This window comes from Nelusetta ayraudi, unplaced genomic scaffold (genome assembly GCF_046127955.1).
Source record: "Nelusetta ayraudi isolate G7.1 ecotype Tasmania unplaced genomic scaffold, CSIRO-AGI_Nayr_v1 ptg000017l, whole genome shotgun sequence".
NCBI lineage: Eukaryota > Metazoa > Chordata > Actinopteri > Tetraodontiformes > Monacanthidae > Nelusetta > Nelusetta ayraudi.
Genome location: NW_027466067.1, coordinates 10,900,732 through 10,926,945, shown reverse-complemented (window position 1 = coordinate 10,926,945; position 26,214 = coordinate 10,900,732). Strand labels below are relative to the sequence as shown.

The window sequence follows — 26,214 nt, the reverse complement described above, 5'->3', positions numbered from 1 at the left end:
TTCCTATACGTGTTATTTTTCCAATATAATAGAGGAGTTTTTTTTTTTAGTTTTTTTATCTTATCTGATGACCCTTTCAATCACCACAGTCACATGTGGACCTTTGCGTGCATTCCAAGTCATTTTGGGCTGTGATGCCGTCAGTCTTCCTGGGGGTCAATCATTCTTTTCACACAGCTGTCGTAGCACTAGACCATAACACTAATGAATTCAACCTCCACATTAGTTGTTGTTCTGACTTTTCATACAATTGTTCATACTTGACTAATTGACTGCTATCTTTGGGGGGTTTTGTATGCAGCCAGAGGAGCTGTGCTTGTTTATTTGTTGTCAAATTACGCATCACAGGCTCTAATAGACAAAATAAGACTTGCATTTCATTTCGGCCTCTGTTCTTTTATTTTTATGTGACTTATCTGCCTTCATGCGTAATAGGTTTGAAAAGCTGGTATTACATGTATCATGGGTGCACTGTTTCTTTTTCCGCAGCTGCAAAATAATTTGCTGAACATGGCCTCTGTTCACATGTACTATTTTTTTTAACAAAGCGTTTCCATTTTCGCTAAACTAATCCTCTGCTGTTTTGCTGCTGTTACAGGCACTTTTCCTCTCCTTCCCTCGACCTCCTGCCTTATCCTCCGTCTCCCCCTTCACTTGTCTTCACGCATCATGATGTGTGAAACATGACCAGGGATGATGAGACCAAATCCTCGAGCCACAAAAGGGCCTTAGGCAAGAGGATTTGTGTGTTTCATTTTGCTTTATGCCACAGAGGTGAGTCGATACAGTTGAAGTCGCAGCTTCTACGGGGAAGCAGGTCCGAGGATTGTATGGAATGGGCATTGACCCCTGCCTGGCAAGAGAGCATCTGACATTTGGAATCACTGTACCCTCGACACATATCATCGTCTTGGCTGGCAGTCACACGTCAGGTTCCCCCTGCTGAGCTGTTTTGTCCTCTGACAGCTGAAAACAACAGCTCCCAGCAGGTGGATGCCTCCGTTTGACAAGCCTTTGTAGGGAGGGTGGGGAGGGGGGACTGAATGTAAAAGGTTGTGTGGGCCGCCTGACACAAACAGGGCCAACAGGCAGAGGAATGTTGCCCTCGGAACGGTTCTCTCAACATTGACAATCACCGGCAAAACTTTTTTTCCAAGCACAACTTCTGGCCGAGATAATCGGCACTCCCGTCTGTGGCTTTCAAGTCATCCATCACTGAGGTTATATTCCTGAATAAGACTGCGGGCAAACAATCTCTCATGCAGGATTTCATACGACTGAGCTGGGGCGAAAGAAATGGCTTTCTGTTGAATTACCTTCCCTTTAATCAATGGCTCTCTGTCGGAGTAAATAACTTGGGGAAATTAGGGGATGGGGGGGGTTCTGTATCCTTCACGGTGGAGGCTAATGAATGACCCCATGCATCACCGTGTCAAGCTATCAATTCAAAGGTTCGTCAAATAGCAGAAGGCAAATAGATAAAAAGAGAAATAGCTCCAGGACGATACACATTAATCATTTGATGGAAATAACAGGAGAAAGAAGAAAAATGTTTGCTGTGCTTGTTTGCAAAAACAAAGAGCAACACATTTTCCGTGCTTGCATTTCTTGAATTAACCACTACGATGAAAGTTGCAATGATAACTTAATAATTGGCAAGGGGGAAAGGTTTTTCATTGCAGAGTTGGGTGGTTGAATTTCAGTTAATGGGGAAGAGAACATACTAATCTTCCCTGAGCTGTCCCAGTGACAGGTTGAGGAGAAGTGAAGCTGGTCAGCACATCTGGGCTCAAATTAAAGATAATGCTCAGAGATACGCGAGACAGGGTGGGGAAGGTCGGAACTACTGTTAGCATGGAGGACAGAACGTTTCCCAAATCTAGGGAGGTTATTTCATTGATATATCTGACAGAAGAAAGCAAGAGAAAGCTGATTGGACAACGCCAATTTGTTGACGTTGTTATATTCAAGCAGACCAATCAGACTTTGTACAGTTATAGCAACAGCTTTGGTGTGAGAAGTGAAACTGAGAGGTGAAATCACTGAAATCGCTTAAATTGCTGCCCCTGCTGTATGCACCACAGTGTTCAACCAAAACTTCTTTCCCAACAAAAAGAGGATTCAGACCCGACAGCCGAGAGCCAGTGTCTGTTGTTCTTATTTCACTTTGAGCAAAAACTACCCAGTTCCGAAAAATGTGCCGCTAACGCAGCATCCACGCTAACGCAGCATCCACGCTAACGCAGCATCCACGCTAATGTCTTTCGCAGCTGCAAAGGCACCAGAGTTCCTCCTTATTCTGTAGTGTTTCGAGGAAGCCTGCAGCAACTTCCTGTTTGCATCGCCACTGAAACGACACTGGCTGGTTATGTGATACTGAAACCAGGTCTGAATGGAGTTTTTCAAGATGGACGGAAAAAATGTCAGCAATTCAGGTCCGTGTTGAAGTCAGAACATTGCTTTAGTCTTAATATTGTTTAATCAAGCAGTACTTTGTGTGTCTATTATCTACAAGATGACTGACAAGGTAATAAGTTCCCCTTGATATCCCTGAATAAAACATTTTTATGTAAAATGTGCAAGTCAAACTTTTTTTTCATCTCTCTGCATATGCACCACAGTATCGTTTCTTGCCTTGGGAAGGACACCGCAAGCTCTTTCTGAAAAACCCCCAGAGGCAACGCATCGATGACGGAGCGACAGGAGGAGGCGCTACCTGGGCATCCATGAGCAGATGTCTCATCAGAGTCATGGACTTCTTCAGAGAGTCCCGCTCCGCCGGGATGAAGGCCTCGTCCTCGTCCGCCAGGCTACAGGGTCTGGCCACCACGAAGTGGGCGATCTGGTCGTTGAGGTTGTTGAGAGACTGCACCGCTGCGGGAGAAGCACAGGACAAGCGTGTCAATTAAGAAAAAAAGAAAGTCTGCATGGAAGCGTGAGCTGCTCATTTGCCGGCATGTCGGCCAAAGGGCCGCGAGTTCAGTCCTCCCCCTTCTCCTTCTGCCCCTCCGTCTGTTCCGGGGCTCTCTTGCTCCAGTCTTGTTTGATTTGCTTCATCCGAAGCCATTGTTCTCAACTTCAGAATAATCCCTCCTCTGGACAAGAGGGGAATCATTAGGCTAAATCCATTACTAGTGCACCGTCACTGTCTGAAGCATAATATAATGCATTTATTTCCGGAGGAAGCCCTCCAATAATGTCCGCTCTGTTAGGCAGGACTATGCTGGCAATATGGTGAGTTAACAGTATGACTTTAGGGCCTGACTGTGCTTTAAATGGGGATATTCCGCTGACACCTACTCGGCCCAATGCAATTTGGCTCTACTTGGTTTTTAAGCTTTTCTGTTAGGTGGTAGTACCTGGCACCAGCTACTATTTAAAACCTGGTAAAACCTAGTAAGTGATTGTAGTCATATGAATATGGTTCCAATACGTTGTGTCATGGCGTCTTGCTCTGATGACTCCACCCACAATCAAGTGGTATTCAATCAATATGTGAGACATACGAAGCCGAGTCGAGTGCAGCAGCCCTGAGGCTGTGTCGCCTCCAGGAAGGACTCGTGGGCCAGTGCAGATGTCTTTGGGTCTTCCCTGGCAGTTAATGCTCAATAACTCGTTCGTAGCCGGTGATCAATGAACTCTAAATGTAGTCGAGAATCAGAGTCACTTCTTGCCAGTTTACTGAAGGTCATCCAAATGATCACAGCAAAACAAAGCAACATCACCCAACGGTGAACCCACGATGGAGTCCACAGTCTTCTAGAGTCCAGGTGTGGCAAAACTGCTGTGCCCTGTCTTGTGGACATCCAAATAAGGGGTTCTTCTTTACATTGATGTACAGCTGGCCTCGCAACCTCTGGCCTTGCAACCTCTGGCCTGCTCGAGTGTATTCTTGTACAGTGGTCACTCGCCAGCCGCAAATGCCCATCAAAAGACCGGCTTTCTGGCGTCGTTCTCACTGTGTCTTTTCTGCTTACACCATACAGATATTCAATTTAAAACTACCACGGCTGCCTTATGGAAAAGTGCCATAAGAGATGTTTGTACAGTGCCACGTGATTGGAGCGTGTGGGTATATGTGTGTGGGAGGAAAATTTGTGAGCGGCTCTGATATCACGGCCGAGCCACGAAAGACATTTTGTCAGAGGGGTCATTATTAGAAAGTTCTCCCCAATTAAAACTGAAAGAGCAGCTAAAAATCAGCAACATTGGACCAAGATTTTTGGAACGAAATTGTCGTTAGCTGACTGGCAGAGGAGACCGGCCAGCCGGCCAGAAGATGCTATCGAAACAAACAAACAAAGCCGGATGGGCAAAGACACATTCACTTGCACACCTACATCCACATGGACGCACATACAGTGCGTACAGGTGTGCCGGCTGCATTTATATACAAAGTGAAACACAACAACAGGGCTGATTTGATGAGGAATGGGAGGAGACACAAATTTGGAATCATTATGTTGACATTATTCTCTATTCTCTGAGAAATTCTCCCATATCTACCTAGTGAACCCCCACAAACACAGGAACATGTCGATATTACATTTCTTTTTTTCCGTTCATTATTAAGGTCACAGTTATATTCTTCTACTGCCTTCCCTTGTTTGTCTCAGCCTCAAACTGATGCCATCCACTGTGTAATTTTCCCCTTCTAAGCCCTAATAAACGTGTATCTTATCTAATCTCCTGTCTTCTACACTCTGTTGACAGGAACCTCAAACAACCCTTTCAAAAAGATATCACAAGTCATTAGTGTTTTCTCCAAACAAAGGACACATTCACACAAATAGCAGAGAAAAAAAAAGTCACGCTTTTGGGGGAATCGGAAAACATCGAGTCTTCCTCAGTAGATGAATCTGTGACAAAGCCCATTTGTGAGGGAACGTCAGAGGGCCGGAGCTGTCGGAGTGCAGCCAGGAGACGTCTGAAGGAGACGGGCACTCACTCCCGACTTTCACTCCCCACATGCGGCGGTGAATAGACCGGGAGGTCAACTGGAGGCTGACAGAGCCACTGAGGCAACATGTGTCTCGCCGGCCACGGCCAAGGACGGCTTTTCAGCAAAGTGATCAAAGATTTATGGCCTCGCTTCCCGGCCGTCACTTGAGCCCTGGGTGCGTATTAAATCAGCGCAGAGCGGGAGAGGAGCCGACAGAAGGACGCTGACGATTAGACTCTAATTTCTCATGCAACATCTGCAAGGTAAACCTCTGCCACCGAGAGGCGCTAGGTTAATGGCATGCTGCTGCAGAAAATAACACGCTGTCAGACTCCCCCGGTCGGCCGCTGGTGCCCGCTCCTGGTCTCAGCGTCGACACAACACGTCTGGCCGCACACGGCGATACGTGATGCAGGAGACAGGCTGCGTTCGACAAGATGAAATGTTATTGCGGCCACCCTGAATATCTTGGCAGACTGTGTCACTTAAAAAAAAAAAAAAAGACATCAGAAAGACAGAACATAGTGTTTGATATTCATGTTGTGTGAAATCTGTTTCTGTGCTGCAGCCTGACAGCAGTGTCTTGCTGGAACTATGTGCTCACATCCATACATACATACATACATACATACATACATGGATATATATATATATATAAACGCATATATATATTTACATATACAGTATATACATATATATATGTATATATGTAAATATATATATATATATATGTACATACAAACATATATTTACATATATATACATACACATGTACATTATATACATATATACATATACATACACATACATATCTAATATAGATGTAAATATTTTTTATCTAAACATACTGTTGCAGGAAGACACTGCTGTCATACATACATATATAAAGGTGTCTCTGTGTGTTTGAATTTAAGAGCAAAATAAAATTTCTTGTCTTCTTCCTCTTCTTCGTCACTTGTCAATTTATGCAGCTTCTAATGAAGTAACTTCAAGCCAAGTTACATGTAAAAAGGGCACCTTCTCCTATAAATACCTTTATTTTTCAGAGAGAGATCCCAATAACAGTGAGGCAGGAATACACTCATGGCTGTGAATCAGTGAAAACATTGTTTCTTTCTTAGACACCCTCCAGTCGAAAACGAACCCGGCACATTGCGTCCTGCGTTTTAAAGCTAAACGCTAAAAGCTAAGCACTAAAACTCCGAATAAATGTATAAATTATCAAGTATCTGCGCTACTGACACTTTTTTTTTTTCGTTACAAGATACACATTTGTCGCCTCGTCAATGACAAGGTGTCCCTGCTCCTCTGGTTTTGACATGAAATGTAACAACGTGTCGTCATTAAAATCTTACAAACATCACATTCCCTCCCCTTCCCCACGCAGGTGGCCGGCAGCTGCTGTTAGATGTGGACAGCTCATTACGGCGGCCGCAGCCACCCACGGGAGCGAAACAACATTAACAATGAAGCCTAATGAGGCACGTCGGGGGGGTTCTGTCAGGAGGGGCGGCCCCGGCGAAAGGCGCCGCGTGACGCGCGCAAATAAAATAAAAACTCGTCTCTGTAAGACAGTCAAATCCACATCCTGAAGTGTTTTCTCTAACAATGGAAGTTCTTCAAAGACAGGGGTTACAACTGTATCAATCTCACCTATTGTAATTAACTTACATGATTTACATGTCGTGGGAAAGGAACCCCCGAGGGCCAAAAGGTATCTCCTTGTGTTTGTTGGATTTGCATTCAGGGACTGTCTCTGCCTTTTGTTTAGAACTTTCCTTTGAAATGTTGTGAGTGTCAGTGCGAGAGGTATGAAGGTCTTGGTGATCTATTGTTGCTGTGGAAAATTACCCCTGATGACCAAAAGGTTCCCGAGTAGGAAGAGTTGATCTGATTTGAATCTTTTAAATATGCATTTTAGCAGTGTCTCTGTTCTGGGAGGATATTTAAGGGAAGGAACAAGAATCTGAGGCTCTCTTCTTTCTTCTCTCTCCTTTTCTGGGACCCACTCTCTCTCTCTCGCTCTCTCTTTTTCACTCTCTCTCTCTCTCTCTCTCTCTCTCTCTCTTCTTCTTCTTTTTCTTTGACTTCTTGATTTTTTCTACCATCATTTTTACACAACCGGTCTGTTACATTTTTGCTGCATTTTTACTCTGGACATCGCAATAAACTGGTATGTTATCCATTCCCCTTCAATATTAACTTGTTGAGACTTTTGTTTCTATGTGGAGAGCAATCTGACATCAGATATTGATTTAGTCTTCAGTTATATGGTAAATTCATTTGAGTAATGCTTGTACTCTTTACCTCTGAGTTGAATAGAAAAGATTGAGTGTCATGTTTTTCTAACTATTGAGTTGGAAGATATAAACCTCTGAACATCTCAACCTAGATGTCTGGGCTGTTCTTCTATGTTAAGAAGGTCACTGAATGCTTTGTCTATATCTGCCATCACTGAACTAAGATAGGGATTAATCAGAATCCCAAAGACCTTAGTTATATGGTAAGTTTCACTGGACATTATTCAAACCCTTAACCTCTGAGTTGGTCAGATAAGATTGGGTATCATGTTCACTAACCTCTGAATACTCCAACCCAGACATCAGGCTATTCTTCCATGTTTAATGAACAAACTGAATAGTTTTGTTAATTTATAGAAGCCATCCCTGAACTGAAGACTAATGTCAGATCACGAGAAGTTTATTATTATTGAGTCTATATTCTTAATTGTTAATCAAGTCTTTCTCTCAATCAATGTATAAAAGTAAAGTTATTATTATCAAATGGAGTCAGATTAAATGAATTATTATGTATTTTACTTTGAAATCCTCACCTTGACACCGGAACGACGGAATACGTATTGGGGAGATATTACTATTTGTGTCTAGATATTTCCTCCCCTACATCTCTTTCAACAAGTTGTGAGACAAGACTGAGCGGAATGAGGTGAGACGAGAGACGCTCCGCCAGGGTTTCCCGCTCGCTCAAACTAAAGCCATTCTGAAGAAGACGCTCCAAGAACTTCACACTTGAAGCCCCAGAAGACTCGGAGCCGGATGAAAGGATGGGGTGGAGGAGTGTGTGGGGGAAGTGGGGGACGGGGGGGCCGTCTGCGGGAATCTAAAGCGATCCCCGCCCGCAGAGTGGAGAGAGGAGGCTTGGCCACGTCTCTGCTCCAACTGCTGCCACGGAGCCGCACGATAACAGCAATATCACGTTGTGATGAGGCTGCAATGGACGTCAAGACGAGGCGCAACTTCACTCAGGGCGAGAACCTGTTTGAACCTTTGACACACACACACACACACACACACACACACACACACACACACACACACACACAGAAAAAAACCCAGCTCGCTGGTGGGTTCATAAGGAGGGATGGATCAGAATCAAAATCAAAATCAAAAAGTGCAATCCTATTACGGTACCCAACATTCACAATAAATAAATAAAAATAAGAAAAATAAGAAATACAATAAAAAATGTCAGTAAAAAAAATATATATATATATATATATATACACACACACAAATAAAGTCACATACACAAAGATACACATTCATTCATTAGCAGCGTTGAGTACGTTTATTGCACTCAACGCAATAAATGCGTTCATGTAGCTCTGACAGAAATGTCAACAAAGCACTTTCATTTTGTGGTCGTCTTCATTCTGCACGACTGACTGCCTGTGGTCGCCCCCAGGAGAACCTGGGAAGGTCTCTTCTCCCTGAGCAACATCCCACGTCAGGTTCAAACGCTCTCTGGCGGCAGACGGATCAGCAGGAAGAATTTATCCCGAGTGCCTTGCCTGTTCCAGCGTGTTCCGCCGCGCTCCTGCATGTGTGTGTGTGTGTGTGTGTGTTTTATCTTTATGTCGGGAACACACAGAGCCTATAAATGGCTCCGCACGATGATGCCTCTGCCCCTGGCAGTCGTCCACTGACGGCTGACGCGGAGCAGATGGACGCGTCCCGGCTTCGTCCGGGAAAATGGAGGCCCGGGACGTGGAGTGTGCGCTCGTGACAGCGGCTCAAAACGATTGGCTTTTTTTTTTTTTTGCGTTAAGGCAGCACTAACGGAAATTTCCAGCGGGAGAGGAGGCCGAGTGCAGGGAGCCGAGGCAGACAGCCAGGCGTCTCTTCTCCGTCCACGGCGACCCGGAGGATCCCCTCGAGTCCCCGTTTTAATAGTTCCCACCACGCAACAAGCTTATTTTCGGCTTGTTTAGCTACTCCAGTGTCACATCATCATCATCATCCACACACTTCAAATTGGTTCGGACGGCCCCACCATGGAATAATATGATGGTGCATAAATGTGATTTGTATCTCTTAAGTCGCACAAAATGAAAGGTTCTGCTCCAATGCACGGTAGGCTATTTCCTGCCATTGTGTTCATTGTAATATATTTCTACGTATGTATGTATGTCCTTTTGAAAGATTCTCACTGACAAAAACTAACTAAAGTAACAGTAATAATGGCACAAAATAAAAACATTGAATCCAACACAACATCGACGTGCATCTCTCTGACGATTTTACAGGTTGTCACAGCAAAGCCTCAGAAGGCTTCAATTCTCTGCAGATCTTCCAGGAGACCAACCGAAAGGTCCAACCAGAGGCCTCCAACACACCACAAATGTTTGCTGAGCAAAGATTAGATAGAAAACTTGCACTGAAAGCTTGGTTGCAATTAAAGTTTAGATGGTACTAAAGGAAAAGGAAGGAAACTGAATCATTGCCCTGGATGTGTGTGACAGGACATTACACTGTATTAGCATGATGAAACGTCCAATTTAGACATGGACAGCTAATGCAGAGGATGTCCAAAAACTTTGTTCCACCGCTGTATTGCCAACGTCCACCATGTAGAGAACTTGCAGAAGTTCTCTACAAGTTCCCTTTTCACTGGCACAACTTGTGACTGGTTGAGCCGTGCTGTCTGCCACATTCAACACTGGCCAGTCATATTTCTCTGCCGCTGAACAGGTCCTATCAGCGCGAGGCTTCTGTTTGGAGCTGCGGCGGGCGGCGGGCGAAAAGCTGCTCTTCCGCCGTCCAGTTCTGATAACACTGCCAGCGTTGCCGCGTCCACACTGCGGCCACGATTGTTTTACAAGCTTGCAGCAGCTTGAGCACTTTGTACGGACAAACGCCGGCCAAAGGCACCGCCCGTTCGTTTCTGAAGGACTTCTGACATGCAGCGCAGTTGAAACTGGGCCAGAATCTTCAGCAGTCCATCTGTCTTGGAAGGGGGGTTCGGCTCAATTTGTACAATTCTTCCTTCTTTGTAACCTCACCGGGTTCTTTTGTGACTTGTAACACATAATAATCAAAGTCATTTCCTTTGGAAAAACAAGACACGTTTTAATTGGCAGCTGTAAAAGAATTTCCAAACGACAAAACAACGGGCAAACTTGGAGTCGGAGCAAATTAAATGGGGACGATCCTCGTCCGACAGGCTCCTGAACGTCCTCGCACGTGATCCGGGCTATTTAGCAAGTGAGCCGGGGGTGGGCCGGAGGAAAACATCTTGACTGTGACGCCTGCAGGGCTGCGGAGGGGGATCAGCTCCCCCCTGCAGATTCTCCACACTGCCTTAGCAGGAAACAACAAATCAAAATTCATGACGGAGCGAAGACTGACGATGTTCCTCTGGGAAAATCACGTTTTCATAATCCCTTTTTCCTCACACACTCCTCAACTGCCAGTCATGCATTTGGGATCAAATCGCTTTTTTAAGGAGGGTTTTTTTTTTTTTTTTTTTTTTCGGTGTTGTCGCTGTTGTTTACGAGACACACGTGATTGCAACTCGCAGGGCAACGGCAAAAGTTGAGGCGATGGAGGAATCAGAACCAGCTCCGACTCCGTTCCACAGCGAGAGCCCCGAAACCACTTAAAAACACCATCCCGGGCCTCGATTATTTAACCATTCAGGTTCCTGCCGTCACGCAGCTGCAATCGACGCAGACTGTCTCGCATGAGCCTCTAATCCGTTTTATTATGATGCAATGCGTGATTTGCATATCTCCACACGCCAGCCAGCAGCCGGCGGATCAAAGTGTTTCTGCGCTGAATATTATCTGGAAAAGGTTCCCCTCTCTCCTCTCGGCGGCATTAACATTCAAGCGCGTCTTGCCGCGGAGGACCTCGGCGAGATGAAGATGAGCACTTCGCCCTCTGGTTCCGCTCGGCCGAGCTCCTCCTCCTCCTCCTCCTCCTCCTCGGCATCCACTGCGCTCCGCAGCGTGCCGGGCGAACGCTGCAAGGCGCCGCGCTGCTCGGCGGCTGTGGAGACGCTCGTAACGACGCGGGAGGGGAGGGGAGCCCATCCTTGCCCACGGCAACATTGCCACCACCTGGCAGCTTTCATGCACGCCGCTGCTGCAGTGCATGCGGGGTGGAAAATGTGCGGTGCCAGAGAAGAAGTTCTTGGACGTTTGTTGCATTTGTGATGTCCTGCGTTAAGACTCACTCTTAAGTGTCCAAGGGGAAATTTATTTCAGTATAGTCACCCAAAGACAACATGCTCTCCTCTGTGCGGGTTCACACTAAATCATGGGTGGGCAAACTACGGCCCGGGGGCCGAATGCGGCCCATTAAGCTTTTTCATCCGGCCCACGGAACTTCAAGTAATTATATTAGTAGTGTGTAAGTCATAAAATAGCTGTATTTCATTAATTTTTTCAGTGTTTTAATGCAAGTTACAGCATTTAATTCAATAAAAAAAATGTAATTTAATTTCAATAAAGAGCTATATACCGTGGAACAAATATTTTGTTGTACATTAAACACATGTTGTCGTGTCATGTATTTTTTTTTCCCACCAATGAGGTGGCTCACCAAAACAATCCATCCATCTGCTCCTGCTCCGCCACCTCTGTCACATTTTATAACCCAATGTGGCCCACCAGTCAAAAAGTTTGCCCACTCCTGCACTAAATGGTAACAGCAAAATGCTTTTGTACCGTTTTATTTTTTTATTATTGGTAACAATAAAAAAAAAACAAAAAAAAAACATTTGTGAAAAAGTAGTTTTTCCAAGAGTGTCCAAAAACATTTTTTTTCACCCCTGCATGATCTCACTGACAGCAACCTGGCGTTGTCGTACTAGCGACTAGGCTCAAAATCACATTGTCTTGGTCTCGGTTGTGGGCTTGTCTTGACATAGTGGCCTCGAAAACCAGCCTGGTCCTGGTACGGCATGCTCGTCTTCAGATGCAACCAGTAAGATGCATCGGAATGTTTATAATGCCGATGCATCTTAATATGGTGCGTCTGTTGTACAATTTATGCAAGTGGTGGTGTCCTGTCCATTCTAACCCTTTCTTTTCCGTCTCGATTTCAGTACCGCAGGTGTCGGTGGCGTCGGTGTTAATGCAGTCTTGACTTCATCACTCAGCAGACGAGGATGGTTTGCCATTCACACTCGTAACGCAATCGACCCCGAAAATCGCATTTTTCGATCAAACCAGCATCAGGTTGTTATGACATACAGGCATACGCACCTTTCATCTAAACCTGCTCCTCGAATGCATTTTTATCACGGTGGCAATGCCATTAATAATGAATGAAAGAAAGAATTAGCACAATAAAAGGATGGTTTCTAGTCTTTCAAGCGATATATGATTAAAATGCAACGGCGGTTAGCCGTGCGGGAAAAGGCAAAGGCGAAGCTGATTTTTAATGCAACTTTGATCAGCGTGCCACCCGGCGAGAGCAACCAGCGCTCCACAGAGAGCGCCACAGGTTGCTGTGGTTGTTTTTATTTCTGTCTTTGAGTCAAAGAGGAAAGAGGAAAACGAAAGGAAGGCGGCGTAGGAAACGTCAGTAGGACGGTAAACGACTCAGACGAGCCGTTTGATAATCAAACTCTCCTCTTTACCAGCATTATGAAGCCACTCAGGGCTGAAACTCCTCCAGAGCAGCTCTCACTCACACCGGGTGTGATGTTGTGTTCCGTGGGTGCCATGGCAATAAGGATTAGTCAAAGCTTTGACCTCATATTTGGGATCATAAGATGGTCTGTGTCATCACTGGAACCCACAGGGTCCAACACACACCGTCAGGATGATGAAAATGGTCAGATTTGAGATTTAATGATTGGTCACTGACAGCAGCTAAAAGCTACACAGTCCAAAAAAAAAAACCTAAATTGTATTTGACTTGCAGCAGAGTTGCAGGCAAACCCGCACCTTGACATCTGCACTTGATTGAAAACCCGGGAACAAGTGCCAGCACGTCGGACTGAAGTGTGGTCGGAGTTGCAGAAAAACAGCGACAAAAGGCAGCGGAGGCGAACAAAGTAACTTGTTTACTCTCGCATACCTCTTCCTTCAGTCCAAATAAACTCTCCCTCAGCGAACGAAAACGTTAATCCCGCTTTGTGGGAGCCCTCCGACACCCTGACGATGTTTGGCTGGGGAATAAAACATTTGAAAGAAAAAAAAAAAAAAAAAAAGTAAGTTCTGGAGTGAGAGTTGCATCAGCCAACGCCAAAAACGGAGCTTAAGGAGAAACTTTGAGACACGCGTCAGACAAAAGAGAATAAATCAGCCGGCATCAGCGGAGATAAGCAGTGGAAATCAGGAGCTTTCTTCTTTCCAGGCGGCTGGGCTGAGCACAGCTTGTTAGAGCGGACCTGTGCAAGCTCGAGCGTGACATTTAATGAAGAAGAAGAAGAAGAAGAAGAAGAAGAAGAAGAAGAAGAAGCCGCAGCAGCCAGGGCTTCAGAGGGGAAGCCGGGGGCCGGCAGGCGTGACAAGGCAGCCACCCAATTAGGGCTGTTTGTGAGCCGCAGCCTGACACACAGGTTGCCTTGAAAGTTGCCCTGGCGTATCTCTGCGCCCCGGCGGAGCACAATGGCAGGTAGCGCGCAACTCCAGCGAGAGACAGGACGGGGCGATTAAATCAGCCAATTTCCAAAATTCCGCCCTAACAGAGTTTGATGGGTGCGAATTCATTACGGGGCCCACTTTGATGCAGGGAAATTCAGTATTTCCCGGGCAGGTTGGTGCGAGCGGATGAGCCACTCTAAGCCTCGGAGGTGTCGGCGCCGTCCCCCAGTGACCCGTCTCCGCGCTGGTAAACAACTCCGCCGAGGCGCGTCAACTCCACACATTAGCGCGTCACACGTTCCCGCGCGTTGAGAGGGGAGCTGTTGCAGCCACATTCGCGGGCCTTTTTTTTCTTTTTTTTTTTTCACCTCCCTCTCACATCAAACGGCGCACGGCGGCTTTAATGATGCCGAGCACGTCTCTCCTGGGTAGCACTGCCACCCCGACGACACCACAGCCCTGATGCAAAAGGCACTCCGCTGGCTGTAATTGCTGCTCCGCTGTGATTGTGCGAGGCGGCTCTTCGTCTCCTCGGTCCGGGGTTCAAGATCCAAGCGTTCAGCCCGTGCACGACACTCACGAATTTCCCATTTACCATGAGAAGGGGACTTGATGGCGACTAACGAGCAAATATTGTCTGAGCAAAACAAAACGAAGATCTTTAGAGCCGGTTCGTTCATTCTGATCAGCTGTGGGTTATGTTATGAGGATAATTCACTTACAAACAATTTTCTTTGCTGAATTTTTCATATCTGCTCGGGCTCGTGTGAACACCGCAGGCAGTTGCTAAATTGCTTGCATCCGCGATTTCAAAATAAAGTGCCTCCCCGTCCTCATTAGCAGGCATTTAACTTCAAACTTCACATCAGACTCACTTTTGAAATACATCCATGCATCTCTTGATAAATGAAGTCCTTCTAATGCCTGGCCTGTTCTTCAGTTTCTTTCATTTTGTTCATGTATTACGACATTGGGTTGCGTTCTAGGAAGTAGTTTTCCACTAGTAACCATACGACTCCACTGACTTGTGCTATAAGAAGTTGTTCTTTGTTTAAAATGTTAATGTTAAGTTTACAACGAAAGAACTTTTTGACAAATGGCATCAATCGATGGTAGGACGTGTTTTAAAGTTGGACGTTGGAAGTTGTCTATGTGGACTGAAGTCAATACAGCAGTAAAACACAAGACAACATGCTGAGGAATCTTCCATGCGAGTTATAATTTAAAATTTGAATTTTAAAAAATATTCCCTAAAGCACATCTACCTAATAGTTTTGGATTAAGCCAGATATTTTTCTACTTCAGCTGCTCTTAGCTCTGGTGTAGCTTCTTGCTCAAACTTGCTCAGTCCGACTATCAAGGTCTGTGTTTTTTGTCGAGTTGTTGTTGTTGTTGTTTGAATCTTTGGCCGAGACGTGACGCAAGACACTGCACTGCATCAGCTGGCCTGTCCAGGAGATGAGCGGTGACCTCAGAATGCACCTCTTCATCTTTCATCTTAAAACACCCTGGAAGTGCTGAACCAACACTGACCCAAGTCTTGCTCCTTTGTTGCACTATTCGAAATGCAGTGTGAAATGAACACATTCCTTTCTGCAGTTTACCCAAAGCCTGGCAGCTCCTGAGCTTCTGCCGTCGACTCGGAGATAAGCGACATATGGACGTTGTTGCCACAAACTACTGACTCTGAGATCCTTCTCACTTTGACAGCCAATTCATTTGAATGTCATTATTATGAATGTTTTAGACATCACAAAATGTTTACAGAATTGTTTCACTGCAATGCGTTTTTCAAAACATATAGGAGGATTGCATGCATTGCAAAAAAATAGTGACTTCAAATTGTTGTCTGAGACACAACAAAGTTATATAAATGGATTGAAAGAGAGAAAAAAAAGGTTTGACTTGAATTTGACTCTTCATAAAAAACCTTTGAGTGGACGGTCATATCAGCTTCAAGCAGGGATGCTGCCAACAGTACGACTGACTCAAGAGTGGTGGTTTTACTTCAAGCTAATCCCCTCTCAGACATAAAAGTATGCTGTTGTTATAACGTGAGTTCTATGCAAATGAAGACATCTTGCATAGCTTCTTAAAACTTCTGTTGCCTTCTGGTCGTTGGTATGTGTCACCTGTCTGAAGGACTGTTTCTTGAAATATTTTATTCCCTTTGCCATCTGTCTTACATTTGTTAAAAAAAATAATAATAATATTATTTTACCCATGTGCTGTTTTGAAAATCGAATGAATCACCATGACTAAACTCTCCTATTTATCTATTCAATCTATTGATCCTTGACTCCACTACATGCTTTAGCATTTTGTTCAGCTTTTATCTACCTATTGTGTTCTATGTAGTTGTGCGTGTCTCTGTGTTGTGTAACTATGCAAGCTGATCAAACCAACAGCCCTTGGTGCCATTCATTAAGTTGTCTGTATTCCATTAAGATGCTCACTTGCTTGCTTTAGTCTATCTCAAATTAAAAGTTGCATTGCTTTTCCACAAATTGTTCACCTCGTTTGCTAAGGGAATTCTCAGAGCTTGGTATGTTGTTGGGATTTTATTTGCATACTATTGGACAAATGCTGTCAAATTGGATTAGAGCGCGATGGCTGCCGAGCTGAGTGTTGTGCCGTACTGCCACGCAACGGAGAGGGATCCTGGGTTTGGAAGTGTGCGATATGTCAGTCACGCTAAACATCAGTACGTTTAAAGGAACACACTCGCAGGCTGCAGACTCACAGATGCAACCTCGGTGTGCTAAATTATCGATACTTCCGACGCCGAACGTGTCGACTTCTGGATTGATTCTCCTCTCAAAAGATCAATATTTACACTCATTTGCACTAATATGACACGAATGAGGAGGTTTTCTTTCGGTAGAGTTACTACAATATTTACAGGACCCGTGACCTGCCAGGCCGGATTTAGTTCAGCTTGTAGTACAACTACAGCTGTAGCGTATAAATTTCACCAGACGTGCCACTCCTGCATGTGCACACGCGTCTCCACCCAGCGATGGCAGCGCAGCGTGACTGGAAGTGCAATGAGGTGAGGCTTGGAAAAGTGCTCTGTTAAGCTGGACCGGGGAAGCTGAGACAGTGACAAACAACCACCTTTAAGACCAATAAAGATGAACAAAATTAATTTTTTCGTTTCTCAAAAGCCTTCGGCAATAAATTCAGCTGTGCCTGATTTATAGATGCTGCACTGTTGCATTTCATTTTTCTATTTTCTAGAGAACGGTCTCTGATGGTCAAGTGCACTGACTATGGTTAGCAGGACTATCATTTTTTTTTTAAGCGAATGCTTTAGTGGAGTGAATGTTTTGTCGTTTAATAGCTATAATTTGTCATTTAGCCGATTGTTAAGAGAAGCAGTTTCAATGTTATTCATTCGAACTTTACGAAGGCAAGTCAACTGAGAACCAATCCTCATTTACAAAAAACAACCTGGCCAAGAGGCAGCACAAGCAGTAAAAAATGGCCCACTCACAACAGTCAATGCAATATCACAAGGGCCATGCAGTGATATAAAAAATGAAAAATTCCTAAAGCAATTGGTGCCCTCACTGGACCCCTTTTAGATTTTTAGATTTTCTCGATTTGGTTTGGAGAGCGGTGTGAGTGTCCGGTGGAAATAATTCATCATCTTCTGCTGCGGAAAACTCAAATGAAGATGGACTGGAGGTAGTGCAGACCTCAGGGACGGGCAGATTGATGGAGCTGCTCAAACGAAGAGCGCGGCTGGTGTTGCGGCAAATAAGTAATGAGCAAAGATAAAACGGTGTTTGGCTGTTTTTTTTTTTTGTTTTTGTTTTTTTGTTTTTTTAAGTCAACAGAAACCGGTGTTTTTGTGTGTGAGAGTTTAATAGATGCCTGCAATCCCCAAGCAGCAAGGCTGCAGTCTGACTGTTGAAGGGAGCTGTAGCGAGATGAATGGTTTCCCGTTTAGGGAGGCAGATCTGTAAATTACACAAGCCTAGTCAAGAACCGGAAGGGCCGTCATTTGTAACTGTATCCTAACGCCAGATTACACCTGCTTCGAAACGTACAGCGGCAGAAAAAAAGCTCCTGTATGCAATTTGCAATTTGACACATTTTGAAAAATGATCATGAAATAGTTGAGAAACACCTGACAAACACAATGGACGTGTGTCAAGGGGCTCGAGTCAAGCCAAGGGGCTTCATCTTTGAAAAGAAAGAGCACTTGGAGACTTCAGAGTGATTCCACAAGCAGGCACTGAACCATTGTTCAACACTTCATGCTGCCCTGAAGAAACTCCTGGCTGACTCGCCATCAGGTAGATACTGTATTTTCCCCTGGGCTCCAGTGCTCTGTGACCCCCTCGACTCCTGACTTGATTTCCCCTCCTGGAATACGAAGCGAGAGCGAGGCCCGCTGCCATTGCGAGTGATCCGCCACGCGCCCCCCAGTGGACTCAAAGGAGCTCTGCTCTCCTGCCCTCGTCTAGACATCAGCTCACCCCCGTCACGTTCAGTGTTGGCAGAGTAATCTATTACTAAGTAATCCACCACTGTAATGAAACTACTTTTTTAATAACGGAGAAATGTAATGGGATTATTGTGGCAAAACTGGTAATTATATCACGACTACTTTTTCATGTAACGAGTCCGTTACTTTTCCGAAATATTTTGCAAGCTAAAAATGTCTCATTATCCACAGAATGTCTGAAATTTAGAAAAACAATCAAAAACAATGATGTTGCAGATTATTTTAACAATATGTTCTGTGCAAAAGGCACCAGTGCTGTACATGAGTTTGCTCTTTGAGATGTGCAGTTTGTGTTCAGAGAGCAAACGTTCATTCATGTTAAGAGGACAGAGGCAATATTAGCAATTGCAAAATTTTACAGTTGAATAAAGCTCAATCCAAAGCACTGAGCAACTGTTACTTTTTCTTTTTTTTTAAAAATATAAAAAAGTAATTAGTACTAAGTAATTGATTATTCATGAAACAAAGTAGTTAAATAAGTATTTAGATGACTTTTTAAGGAGTAATCAGTGATCGGTAGTTGGATTACTTTTATGGAGTAATCTCAACAACACTGGTCATGTTTCCCTGAAAGAGCCAAACGAATCCCACCGCTGCGAAACACCGTTAGCAGAGAGCAACGACGTTCAACGAGCAACGATGTTTAACAATGTTTTTCTATCGTTAAGAATTTCCAAACGCTTCCGTTCTTTTCCCGACACTGGCACGGTGTCACTCTGACCCGTGTGCGCCGCGCCCCAGCATGCTAAGGAGCAATGAGAGGAGGCCATATTTCATCACCGCAGGAGCTCCGGCGCTAACTATCGATGCAAATTTATACAGACTCGCAGCCATCGAGATTCTCCACAGGGCTGCTCTTCTTCTTCTGCGGCAGCAGCCGAGCAGAGGAGGAGGCGGGAGGCCTGATGGGATGGAACGCCGGCAGGGTTGTGGTGAGCTTCCCACAGATTGCGTTTTTTTTGTGTTTTTTTTCCCGAAATGTGTTTTTGAGTCTTCATCTGCTGCTCACGCTGCGTGATGATTGTTATCCGGTCCCAGCGTCATGTGTCGCATCGACCCGGCGGTGCGTTAAGGGGAGAGCATTGGCGACAGCGGAGTCCTGGGTCTGCAGCGGGAGGCAGGCGGCACACTGCGACCCAGTCGTTGCTTGCTGGCAGACAAAGAAAAGGGGGGGTGGGGGGGGTGGAGAAGAGGCCAGCGGTAGCGGGACACGGAGAGGGAGATATGCGGAGTCAGCAGAAAGGGTGAGAAGAGGAGTTCAATGACGCAGAAACCCAGCGGGAACGCCGACACTTTGCTGCAGGCGGCTTCCAGAGTCGCAACACTTTGCGTTTTAGCTTCAGCTTCACTTTTTGACTCTCTTGTTTTTTTCCTCTGTTTTGGAGTTGTTTGCACTCCAGCAATGCAGGAACGAGTGGGCTCATGTTTAGATCTATGTGATTGTACATGTACGTTTGTGTTCATGTATGTATTCTTATACCTGACTGTACACATAAATGTGTTATTATTTATATTGTAACAGTATATATCCATTCTACTATGTGTTATTAGTGAACAGAAAAATAGGTTGGAACTAGAAAACCTATTTTTCCTGCCCCTTTTTGAACAAGAAAATCTTCATCTTAATTATAATGCACTTGAAATGTTAAAAAGATACGTTTGATCATTCTGATCTGGTTTTCTTGAATGTAATCAAATGTACATGTTATTAGCCATTTATCTCCATTACAAATAGACTAAATTGAACTAAAACGCCAGAAACTTAATAGCGACAAAGCTACAGAACAGCAGGATCCACTCACTCATTAGAAGCCGCTGACGTGCTTTGCTCTGGAAAAACCGGCAGGTCAGTGAGAGCGGCCGGTCCAGCTGCCTTGCAGTGACACCAGTCAACAAGGAGGTTTTATGTCCTCAAACAAACTCGGCCCGTCCATCCATTAGCAATTTTGAGCTGCCGGTTCGACTCACACGCGCGCCAGCCGGGCTAAAACTGCAGCGCCGCATCGGCCCACAGGCTCACTGCTGCCGTTTAACACAAATCTTTGTTATTGGCAATTTATGATGTCACTTTGTTGTTGTCAACGCACTTTAAATCAACCTGCTATGGGATTCCAGATGGAAATTGGCCTCTGGGTTATAATTTGTCACACAGTATTTACGTGTACTATTGTCAGTATGCCTTGTTCCTATTTATAGATCAAACTAATGATTAGAGTTGGAAGAGTTTATCCTGGTCCATCAAATCAGCAGGTTCTGTAGGCTGCAAAAACCATTTTTTCCAATTTTATACAGCCACAGTTTTACTTTCATTTGTCAGTTTAATTCTCATCCATTCATGACTCAACTTGTCATTTTTTATTTTATTTTACTATTGCATGTATTTTTACTTGACAGACTTTTGTGCTTTTACTTTAGCCTCTGCATTGGACAGTTTGCATTTTGATTCATCTTTATGACAAAGCTCGTAATAGAGATTGGCTGATCTATTCAAGTTCCAATACTCACACTGATACTATAGAGGTTTAGCAAGCCTCAATATCCACTCGGCAGCCAACTAATCCTGTGCACCTTTCACTTTACTTCCTCCACTGGAGTCAACAAAGTGCAGGAAACATTCCTCCGAGGTTTTGATCCACGTTCACATGATCGCAATGCCAAGTTACCGCACATTTTTCAGTTGCACATCCATGTGAGGAATTTGCTAAAAAACTCGGTACCCAATGACCTCACTGCACTGCAAGACTGTTTACCAGACTGGCACAAAGATGACGATTAAGATAAAGAGGGCACGGAACAATTCGCTGGGTGAGAAATTACCGCAGTCCTTCAAAACAAGGCAGGGAAAGAATAAAATGTTCTGGGAACAGCAACAGCACTGCAATATAGTTCAAACAGTTTCATAGTGGTGGTGGAACAGCAGCATACTGCCTCTGATAGAACGCACAGGGATACAGCAGTGCAATTTCTTTTTTTTTCTCAGGCCCACAACATTTATTTTCACCAGCTGTAAGAGCATAAATCAAAAAATAAAAGAATAAAAGGACAAAAAAGGGCCTGATCTTGAAGAAAAACGACAACCGAGAAATTAAATCTGCAGGGGAAACAGCCCCGGTGTGGTAGATGGTTTTGTCATAAATAGATAAAGCTGTTTCAAGCCTTTTCTCCATACTTTTCTTTTAACAAGTTCATTTTTTAAAAATTGACATAGTTATAAATAATGGGTTGACACTCGTGTCACCTTGTGTCGTGCAACAAAACAGACTTACCACAGTAAGGAGGTTTAACGCATCTGCATCACAAATAGCAGGCTGTTTTTTTTGTGTTATATCTTTTGGGTCATATCCAGCATCATTTTAGCTAATCTAACCAACGCCTTGTACACAGCAACCTGTACACAACAACCTGTACACAACAACACAGAGAGCGACGCTGAATGGCAAAACAATTGACTGACAACAAACTGTCTGAAATCCTTGTCTTCACCATCACACAGCTGTGAGTCCAGTCCGCTCATCCTATCGCCGGCTTGAATATCGTGACTTCATTTCCACTGCAAGTGACCAAATACTAACTAACAAGCTAGTTGTTACACTCAACAGTATTTCTAAACTTCTAATAAAGGCATATCGTGTGAGTTCAGTTTCCCATGCGTGAAGTTTCTCACCGCACTTCCTGCCTTTATTCCGGAAGCTAATTAACCTGCCGCCTGATATTTACAGCAGTTTATCTGGAATTATGACCTTGCTCGGACCGGTCTGAGGTAATCGCAGCGAGACAAGATAAACTCAGTGATAGACACGGCGGGCTCTCTGCTCCCAGCTCCACTGGGCTTCCTAAATCCAATATGCGGATTAGAAAAGAGAAGGCGAGCTAAATTAGGCCTGTATCTACTCTGGCGGAGGGATTTCCAAGGCTGCTGAGGATCTCCAGAAGGTCCAATCAATATCAGTGAGGGATGTAGGGATAAACTACAGTGTCAAGGATGCATTAGCCTTGTGTAGCCTTGAATAAAGACTGGATATATTCCACAAAAAGAGGAAACAAGAATCCCTTTGCAATCATTCTCTAACAGCAGAATGTGTCAATCCGTTACTTCTTTTGTGCGTTCGCAAGATGAGCACTTTGTGATGCCACAATGGGAAGTTACACCTTGGTGACATGGCCAACCAGGACTTTGTTTCACACTCAGGACCAGTGGAAGGTCCAACAAATCATCAGTTTTAACAGGAAGTCGAAACTGAGGATTTTTGCAGAAGGCTGCAACTGAAGGATAAATGTGCTGCTTTCTGCTGATCAATAGGCTCTTTTTGAAAGAAAAGAAAAGTAATTAATAATGCAAGACTGCTCCAAGGGAAGTCCTGGATGATGAATAAAGATCTGAAAATGGGCTTCATGCGGGACCTTCGCACATCTAATGAGAATTTGACCAAAGGAAAGAGAGCAAAAGGTGATTTTATTGCTCGTGTCAGCTTTCGTATCAATTTCAGTAAACCCTGCGACTGCACTGAGAGTAACGCAGATAGAGAAGCACTTAGGGAGCGTGTTTTATGTGTTTAGCTTCGACGGCCGGAGTGCAGGGAGCCTAATATGATGACAACATTGGCTATTAGCCAGCACCTTGACCTCACTGAACCGAGACGTGCGCTTACAGGCCTCTGTGGATCTCCTGGAGCGCACTGTGGGCGGCCTCACGCACCCTGCTCGTATCCTCACATCACTTTGGTCCAGTGGAGCAGAAAGGTGACTGAAACAGCCACCGCTGACCAGTCACAGCTGGCCGAGGGGGGACGGAGCTCCACTCGGGGGGCGGGGATCCGTGCGAGAGAGGTGGCGCAAGGCCTTTTCTTTCCACAAAGTCATGGACCCTTGGGCAGTTTTTTCTGCGTGTTGCCCCAAGCACAAGAAGTAGGGCAGAGGGTTGGTAGGATTCACAGCATGAACGATGAAGAGGAGGGAATAATGCAGAAACAACACTGTCTAAACGCTGGTCAGACCTGCTGCCCATGTTCACATTTCAGACTTCAAATGGTTTTGCGTGGTATCGACCCGATATCAATTAAATACACGGCCAGTATCACAATACTTTTTAATAATTAAGGCAGATGTATCGGGAGCAGGGCATTGGTCCGACCTCCCATTAGTCCGACCAATTGCACATTGGTCCGACCTCCCCTAACCCTAATCCTAACCGTAACCCTAATCGGAGGTCGGACCAATGCGCAATTTGTCGGACTAATGGGAGGTTGGATTGGTAGGCAGTTCCCAAAGTATCATCAAATGGCAGAATCTTAATGAATTCCCGTGACCTTTAAAAGGATTTTTGTGATTTCCCCTGTGGATTATCAGTGAGTTAGAACCCACAGAACACGGGCAAAACATTTAGTTGAGTATTTTGTTCTCACCATTTAATGCTCACAGATTTTGTGACAACGATTTCATGCGAAGAGGTGAAAAATATAAATATGTAATTCCACTTTATGGGCGCATAACAATAAAACGTAGCTCCACCCTATGAGGAGCGGCGCTCACCCAGACAGCCGGGTCGTCCCTTTGATGAACCACAGCAGCGCAAGCAGGAAACAGGCGGAAACTACAGCATCGATCTCATTATACTGGTATCGCTCAATACCACTTCCAGCATCGGTATCAATATTTGGATTGATACGCCCGCCACTTAGGTCTATCGCACAAGAGCACTGAGTCATTACATGTGCACATAATAACAGCTTTTGTCATTGCCATGAGATTTAGTCAGAAAGATATCGTCTCCACTTAGCATGAAAATCACTTGTGGTCAAATACATCACGACAACAGAGCAGCCAGAGGAAAGCTGTGCGTGTTGCCCCCTGCCATCACGTATACGTCCACATGGACGTCTGGAACAATCCAGTGGAATGAGCTACTGGACTGTGAGCTAGAGAGATACCAAGTCTTTTCATACTGGCACATATCAACACAAATACAGACTTTAGGCACAATGACTCATCTTTCGAAGAGCAGATGCAGTGGGAAGGAGGTGCCTGATAAAACATGGGCGATATGAAAAACTTTGTAGTAGTTTCTACAATCCAGTTTATGTTCAAATTACTCCGTCTAATTTGTAATTGTGCTGTAAGGCTATTTCAATATTTCCTTCCTGTTAAATTTCCACTGTGAAAAAACGAGGCCCAGGTGCGTCGTCTACTGAAACGCCCAAACATTCACGTTTTCAGACTGAAGTCCACGACGCCTTGACGACGCCCGTCCGCGAGCAGCACTGACATGCCCTCTTTCTGCTCCACCTCGTTTTGAAGTCATGAACTCCATCAGGCAGACTTTCAAACTTGCCTACATGCAGACTAACACTGAGCCAGCATCCAAAATTTAACTAGAAATCCTCGGAGGATCGTCACAGAGACAAAGCACAGATCAGAGGCAGCGGCACTCCACCTGCTCTCATCCAGTAATGATCCTCCCTTCTTTTCTGCCAGTCTGGAGCCGGAATATTCATTGGGGGCCTCATCAGCACATGATGGCAGCATCGAGCGCAGAGATGGATCTAAACAAGGTGCATTATTTATTAAAAAAGGGAGCGCGCTCGTGGAGGGAACGGGCGAAGAGCGGCGGAGAGAGGCGGTAAATCCAACACATGGGATGTTTATGTTTAACATCTGCACGCATCAAACAGCCGGAATCTATCCCTGCAGGTATAGAATTCTGTGTCACAGCAGATCAAGAAAACCTAGTTTGAAGCACGTCTTTAAGGATTTTCAGCTCAGGAAAACTGTGATGGAATTCTATGAGAGGAAGCATAGACAAGAACCTGCTCCATCTCTCTCCTGCTGGGAATGGGTGAAGTTTACCACCAGAATGGGGGAGGGGAGGGTCAACCTCCAGGAAGTGGACAAGTTTTATACTGGTAACCCATCAGGCTGCGAGACTCCAACTCAACAACGTCTCTCAGGCCGATGGGACGCAGCGTCCATCCCAGAGGAGCGACGGCGCAGGAGACACTTTTGTTCTGGAAGCGCGTCACTCCACCTTTGTTCTTTCCTTCCCAGCAGCAATACGTATTCGAACCATGCGCATTACATAATGCCACGGCACAGAAGTGCAACCGCACTTGAGGCGCCCCAAGGTTGCGCTGAAGGATTCTGCATCCCCGAAAATCTTGTCTCAGCACATCAGACTCAAGCCCACTAATACTGTGCACCTGCATTATATATGGAAGTCAGATACAATCTGCAGCGCCGCTTCCAGAGCTTGACAGGAGGAGGGAGGAGGAGGAAGAGCCTGGATCAGCGGCATCAGAATCAATAAGTAACAATAAAACAAGCTAACATTCTCTTTGGAGACTTGCGTCATCAAGACAGTCAAACAAAACTGTTTTATTAATTCAACCACAGCCTCAAAAGTTGCCCCTCTGACCAAACACATTCTGCCCTTCATTAAAAGTCAACCTCAACTTATGGTGAGACACGAGCGTCCACCCTGAGTCCCCTTTTCACACCTTCCTCCAAACTTTAGCCTCTTCTTTTCTGTGACGACGACGACAACAACAACAACAACAACAACAGCGCACTGCCTGTGTCCAGAGTGAAGGCGGTCAAGTGCGGCAGTAGGTGGGGGAACGTGCACATGGTTGACTAAGAAGGAAGAGGCGGAGTCGCCGCTACTCACTGGCTTGCATGAGCTGGCCTTGGCGTCCGAACACCTGGGAGAAGGTGTCGTGGCTGCAGGTGAGGGTGTCCTCCATGGCCGCCGGACAGGAGGAGGAACAGGAAGAGGAAGGAGGAGAAGAAGAAGAAGAAGACGAAGGATGGTGGTGATGGTGTCAGCGTGCCACACTGCGTCACGTCAGGGCGGGGAAGCAGCGCGAGGAAGCGCAGAGGGCGGCGGGCTTCGCCTCGAGTCGGAGCAAACGGTGTGTGTGTGTG

At 45.2% G+C, this 26,214-nt stretch overlaps 1 protein-coding gene across 7 annotated transcripts in view; it reads right to left on the bottom strand.

The window, feature by feature from the left end:
• The window catches only part of kaznb (kazrin, periplakin interacting protein b), a 116,204-nt gene extending 89,990 nt beyond the window's left edge, over positions 1-26,214 (bottom strand). For 2 of the 7 annotated variants that reach the window (XR_012926562.1, XM_076025427.1), the window contains exons 1-2: positions 25,958-26,202; positions 2,717-2,874 (exon numbers count right to left, since the gene is read on the bottom strand). Coding sequence is in view for 6 of the 7 variants with exons in the window: in XM_076025427.1 (XP_075881542.1) it covers positions 2,717-2,874; positions 25,958-26,033 (234 nt within the window). In the remaining variant the exon portion in view is untranslated. Of the gene's footprint in view, positions 1-2,716; positions 2,875-25,957 lie in introns of all 7 variants that reach the window. The other 5 variants (XM_076025419.1, XM_076025420.1, XM_076025421.1 and 2 more) reach the window with 3 other exon arrangements.